At 44.5% G+C, this 6604-nt stretch overlaps 1 protein-coding gene across 2 annotated transcripts in view; it reads right to left on the bottom strand.

The window, feature by feature from the left end:
* Positions 1-429: 429 nt before the first annotated feature.
* B4GALT5 (beta-1,4-galactosyltransferase 5) overlaps positions 430-6604 on the bottom strand; it is a 12793-nt gene continuing 6618 nt past the window's right edge. Inside the window, exons 5-8 of one of the 2 annotated variants that reach the window (XM_072403251.1) lie at positions 4891-5078; positions 4448-4570; positions 3729-3830; positions 430-2985 (exon numbers count right to left, since the gene is read on the bottom strand). In XM_072403251.1, the coding sequence (XP_072259352.1) occupies positions 2838-2985; positions 3729-3830; positions 4448-4570; positions 4891-5078 (561 nt within the window). In that variant the 3' untranslated portion in view covers positions 430-2837. The remainder of the gene's footprint in view (positions 2986-3728; positions 3831-4447; positions 4571-4890; positions 5079-6604) is intronic. The other variant, XM_072403252.1, reaches the window with a different exon arrangement.

Here is a 6604-nt window from a genome sequence, read left to right as displayed (position 1 = left end):
CCCTCACGATCCCGTAAGCAGGCTGATCCAGCCTGCTTATGGGATCGCAGGGGCACGGTTGTCGGCTTCTCCTCGCTCTCCTCCCGGCTGCAGCGCGTGTCTCCTCCTCTGAGAGAGGAGAAGCCGGCACATGTGCCCTCGCGATCCCATAAGCAGGCTGGATCAGCCTGCTTACGGGATCGCGAGGGCACATGTGCCGGCTTCTCCTCGCTCAGAGGAGGAGACACGCGCTGCAGCCGGGAGGAGAGCGAGGAGAAGAAGCACGCAGCATCGCGGGATCGCGGGATCGGGTGAGTATGATTTTTTTTATTATTTTTAACATGTATTCGGTGTATAAGACGCACCCACTTTTCCCCCCCAGTTTTGGGGAAGAAAAAGTGCGTCTTATACGCCGAAAAATACGGTATATCTTTTATTGTAAATCTTCCATGAATATTAAATATAAAAATGTAAAACCTGTGCCAATGACATAGAGATTCTATTGGACACACAGCTTGGTTATTACTCCTCCCCAATTGAAAAATTAACCCGACCCAGAAATGTGGCCCCTGTGGTTGCTCTGTCCTTCCTCGGGGCTCACTAACAGTCTGGGGTCTGACATTACGGTGACAGCTGAATGATGCAGCGTTTTCATGGTTACCATTGGTGCACCAAATGATCTTGGAAAAGGGTGGAAACTCGGATCCCATTGCTAGTGCCCCTGCCACCTGTGGTAACCCCTCCCCTCTGTTCCTATTGGCTGTGTCACATGGTTGAAAATCCAAGAAAAAGCAGGTGAGATTATCAGGAAATCTGCTGGAGAGAAGGACGTAATATGCTTCAGCCCTCCCCTGCGGAACCCCCGCTGCCAGGGAAGGGTCCAACTCTCACAAAGCTTCCAGCCACAAACATAGAGATTAAACCTTAACTGACCAATAGATCAACTTCTCTGCCCCTATCCCCCCCTTTCTAACAAAACAAACAAGCACCCATCACCCAGTAATCTTTTATCCAGCCACCTTCCCTTGACCCAAAGTCCCCAACCCACCAAAATCACCCCAACAACTGCCAACTGCAATCCCCCAGTCATTCATACACAATAAATGCTCACAAAGAACAAATAGTCCAATCAGATTGGAGCAGAGATCATGTGATAGAACGCCTCCGGCAGACTGTAAACCCTTCCAGCCGCCACACTCCGACCTCTCCTGCACACAGCTGTGATATCTGGGAGGATGCATGACCAGAAAACTTCAAGCTGGGAGAACATTTCATGAAATCCATCTAATATTTATCTATTATTCACCTATTGATCGATCAATCTGTTATCTATCCATCTACAGCCATGAGAAGAAGTAAGTGCATCCCATGGAACCTGAAATAATACATCAGCTAACCCCAATGAATGGAATGGTGGAAAGTAAAGGTAAGTACCCCATGGCCCCAACAGCTGCCATTGCCCCAATGTCTGTCTTCAATTTGATGTTTGTAGGTTTTCTCTATGAACTGCACATTTCCAATCCCTCCACATGATTTCAATGTTATTCAGATCAGGGTCTTGCAAACCCCAATCCATAACCCTAAAATTCATGGATTTGAAAACTTACATTTTCCACATGACAAATCTGCATTTCTGTGACTGGCGTGAGTCTTATCGGTTTCAATATATCCCCTTCACCTGCAGACTCTGCTTGTATGAAGATCTAACGTCTGCATGTTCACATCAACAATATCTGTGGGATGTACTTACATTTTTACATAAATTGAGCTTTTTTGTTCTTTATTCATAATTGTACAGCAATAAAAATCTTTCATGAAATGTCTGGAAATATTTCTAAAATAAAACATCAGCTTCATCAGAGTGTCGTGTGATGCCGTCATACGAGCTGATAAAGAATTAGGGGGTCACATCCTGTATGAGGATCATCAACAAAAATAGACAAAAATTCATGTAAACCCCCAAATCAACACTGCGATGTCAGAAAAGTCAGACATTTCCCACAATGCATTGCTGCCAGCAGCACCAGGGACCAATGAGGGAACAGATTGACTTCTGCGATAGTGTGGACCTGGATTTGGTATCACCGTCATTCTTCATATCATGGCCACAACGACCCCCACAAACCGAACAACACAGCCAACACTTCCATGGAGGGGTCTGCAGACATCGGCTTAGTCTTGGGCTGGGTTCTCTCTGATCAACCAATTCCTAATGTCTGGCATCACTTTAATAAAGCACAAAGCCAGTCATCTACCAGGATTTTCAGATTCACCCAATGGGGTCGACAACCTCGCTACAGCCTATGTTACCCATATGGTGCATTGTATCGCACTGCCCACACTACTTAATAAACAGCCGTTACAGATTGAGAGCAATAAAGGAATCAATGAACCCTAAATATCCCCCCTATGGGAGAGCACATGGCAACTCTCTGGTGCCCCCTGTAGGCACACAAGCCTGGTCTTATTTGGTCTGACATCTGTTGATCCTCACAGGCAGACCTTTGGGCTCCTCTACCTGGGACCATTAGATTTGTAGTCTTCCTTCGGGTTCCAGATTAAACAGCTCATCCTTTGATATTTTTGAGGAGGAGCACCTCTCAATCCTGACCTCTCCCCTCCATGTAAATAAATCTTATATATCCGGCCGCTTCTGCAAGGAGAGATAAATATCTGCAAACATAGAGACAGAAAGTCCCCAATCTGATATTATGAAGCTGCCTTGTGGATGTTAGAGGTTTCTTGCTTCTGCAGTCAGAGGGGCCTTCATGGCGGTCGGCTTCATAGAATGGTAATCCTGAGCCGGATTACGTGGTGTGACAGTCGGTCTGGTCCAGAGCTGATAATCTCCACTGAATTCAATAATCATTCACCACAGCCAGCTCCGGAGTTATCTCTACCGTGATGTTTTTATATAAAGGTTCATAGGTGATATGTGGGGAGTACTTCAGATTGTTCAGACCATCGATTTTCTGACGCTCTTTGGATCGTCTCAGTAATGCGTAGCTGATGAGAAAAGACAGATCTGGTGAGATGGCGGCATTCATACAGAGATAAGATGAAAAAAAATGCCAATGACAGAAATTCAGCAGCCCCAATAATTGTGCACTACATTCATTGTCAGATCTGTCACACAATCCTCCAATCTGCACCTTGCCATTTACATTACAATAATATAATCCACTCGTTATGATCTGATTGTACGCTATTCCTGTTTTTTTTGCCACCTGCCAAACCTCAACAAACGGATCACGAAGTGACCTGGATGGCAGAATAGTCACATGACTCTCCAAGTAGGAAAACTTCTCAGTACTTTCCCTCTGTGTACCCTGAAGCATCTGCACAGCTTCATACACATCCAACAATATCCCATAAGATTTATGGGAACTCTTATTCTGATTTAATACTTTCATCAGTGAATCTGGGTGACCCAAGAAACTTGGAAAATGTATCTTCTGCAGCCTTGGAGAGCGTTAATAAATCAGCCCCAATGTAATATTTCTATAAACATGGGAGTCTATGGTACAGATTTTATGTTGCTACATTGAAATCTTAAGGCAGTGACCTGGAGCACCAGCAGCTAAAGTCCAGGCCATTGTTTAGGTCACATGACCCAAGATCTTGTGTTTGGCTCTCATATGTTTCCCTCATCCAGACCTAAATTTGGAGTCTTCTTGAGGTTTAGAATCTCAGATTTGTTTTGAAGCCATTTTCTATCTAACACAATATGATTTAGCCAGCAGACTCACCGCCCCAGAAACTGGACCTCTCCTCGGTGGTGGTGCGGGATAGACTTATATTTTCCGTTATCTCCCTCTGGACGCGTCACGGTGTATCCAGCATACTGCACCCTAGGAAGGAGAGGAGAATCATTTCTTTTTATATTTAGCTAAGTGATTGGATAGGAGGTGCTGGGAACCCATTCTGAATCAATTATTAGGAGAAGAATAAAGACAAGAAGCAGGGCTTTTGAGTGGCCAAGGTGAATGTATATATTATTTCTATGCTGAAGTGAGGAAAAAATCATACAACAGTCAAGGTCATATACCAGAAATACAATAAGCAGCATGTATTGTTGTCGCTTTGTAAACTGGAATGCACACCGAAATGCACACTTTGTAAGTGCTCACTCTTTTACCACCAAGTAAGTTTACTTTTCATTATTTACATTATGAGACTTTCACCCTTACTAATGATGTCATGAATATTTCTTTCCAGCTAAATCACTATGGTTATTATATATACCCTTGAAGAAGCCACACAAGGGGAAACGCGTTGGGTACCATAACCATTATTCTGAACTTTACTACACGCTAGATATTGACTAGACTAGCAACATTTTCCATTGTAGGAAGCTATACATTATCTTAATAAATTGATTATTATGTATACTTGCTTATTTTATTCCACCCAGCCTGTATCCACCTTCAGCTTCTCCAATCACTGACCCCCCCAGTACAGTTTTCACCTGTTCCAGAGGTCGTCATCTTCTCCGCCCCATCCCCAGAAGGCATTGGGAAAACCATTAATTTTTTGGAACTGCTCCACCATCAGCCCGCTCACACCTCCAAAAAACTCCTTATAAGGCAGCCTAGATAGAGAATACAGAGGGCAGAGCAACTATTAGAAGGCAGAAGAAGCATGTTGGTGTGAAGATGGCGGGTCTAATAAAGTGGGTGGGATTTCTAAAGATTTACAGGACACCAGGTATAAGAAATAAGGGGATCACTATGATAATCCTCTGACTTCAATACTATCTCACCCACTGACCTGTAAAATGCAGGAAAGTCAATAACTGCATCCTTGTTCTGTGTAAAGAGCCAATGTACTGAATACAGAGGGTCAACATGGCAGCCAGAAACTTGGCATTTTCAGGAGAAGCTACCAATGATATGCCATGGAGGAACTCACAGGTACATGTATTTGTCCAGTTTGGCAGCGAAGTGGCGCGGCATATTCTGACAGCCATAATAATTGCGGTCGTTTTCTGGAATGTGGTCGACATCGTGAAATATCAGACAGTCCCAATCCAAATCCTTCATGGCTTCCAAAAAACCGACATTGAAAAGCATTGCACGGTTAAACGGCTGATTCCCTGTCTGCAAATAGGAAACACAAAATAAGGCAGAGAATCTGGAGGGGCGATGTGATCACTACGAAGGAAGAAAGGAAACAAAGGTTAGGAATATACAAGCAATGAAAGGGAAGTAAGGGAGGGGATATGAAGTCAGGGATGACAAGAAGGGGGATCGGAAATCCAAGGTGGGGGGCATGACAGATCCAAGGTAGGAAAATCACAGTACCAAGAAAGTGGGAACAGAGATTCAGGGTAGAAAAAAGGATTATTGATCCAAGGTACATTATTCTGACACACAAGTTAGAGGGATAGAATATCTGAGGTGTGTGGGGGGGGGGGGGGTCTGAGGTAAAAGGATCAGCATTCCAAGCTAGGAGGATCAGAGAACTGGGGATCAGGGATACAAGGTAGACCAATCAGAGATGTAAGGTTTGGGAATAAAGCTACGTACACACGTCAAATTTTTCTCGCCCGATAATTGGCTTTAGGCGGATATCGGGCAAGAATCTGGCGTATGTACAGCCCATGTCGTTCATCGTCCATAGATTCATCCTGGCGGATCCACGGACGATGAACGACGAGCGATCCTAATGCAAGGGAAGGGGGAGAGCGCGCAGCAGGGTGCCGCTCCGTCGCTCTCCCCCTCCCCTCTCCATAGAGCAGAACGGTGCTGTATGTACAGTACTCGGTCATGCATCGTCATGCATTCCAACGACAAGAATTGCATGTGTGTATGCGGCTTAAGAGATCCAACATAAGTGGAACAATGATACTGTATGAGCTAGAAGGTCCACAGATCAGAAAGAAGATAACAGGAGAGGTAGAAATAAAGATTATAGAAATTGGTATCAGAGGGTACAGGAATCTCTCATGGAAGGTAGGGATCAAAAATTAAAAGAAGGGGGATAAATTCAAGGCTGAAGGGGGGATCAGAGATCTGAGATTGGGACAGAAACAGAAATCAGAGGTAAGAGAATCAAAGATATAAAGTCATATCAAGATATTTTAAGGTTGGGGACTACAAAATCCCAAATAAAGAGATCAGAGATCCATGTGAGGATGTGGAGTCAGAAATCCATGGGATGACGTGGGATTAGAAAACCAATAGGAGGTTGTGGGATTGGAGATCCATGGAAGGTTGTGGGATCAGAGATCCATTAGAGGTTGTGGTATCAGAGATCTATGTGAGCTTGTGGGATCAGAAATCAATGTGGGGATGCGGGATCAGGGATCCATGAGAGCTTGTGGGATCCATGTGAGGATGTGGGATCTGAGATCCATGGGAGGATGTGGGATCCGTGTGAGGTTGTGGGATCAGAGATCCATGTTGGGATGGGGGATTAGAGATCCATGTGAGGTTGTGGGATCAGAAATCCCTGTGAAGATGTGGGATCAGAAATCCATGGGAGGATTTGGGATCAGAAATCAAATGAAAGGTTGTGGGATCAGAGAACCATGTGAGGTTGTGGGATCAGAAATCCATGGGATGATGTGGGATCAGAAATTCAATGGGAGGTTGTGGGATCAGAGATCAATGAGAGGTTGTGA

The sequence above is a fragment of the Pyxicephalus adspersus genome, chromosome 3 (assembly GCF_032062135.1).
Source record: "Pyxicephalus adspersus chromosome 3, UCB_Pads_2.0, whole genome shotgun sequence".
Taxonomy (NCBI): domain Eukaryota; kingdom Metazoa; phylum Chordata; class Amphibia; order Anura; family Pyxicephalidae; genus Pyxicephalus; species Pyxicephalus adspersus.
The sequence above is the reverse complement of the archived record's forward strand: the minus strand, read 5'-3'. Positions and strand labels throughout refer to the sequence as shown.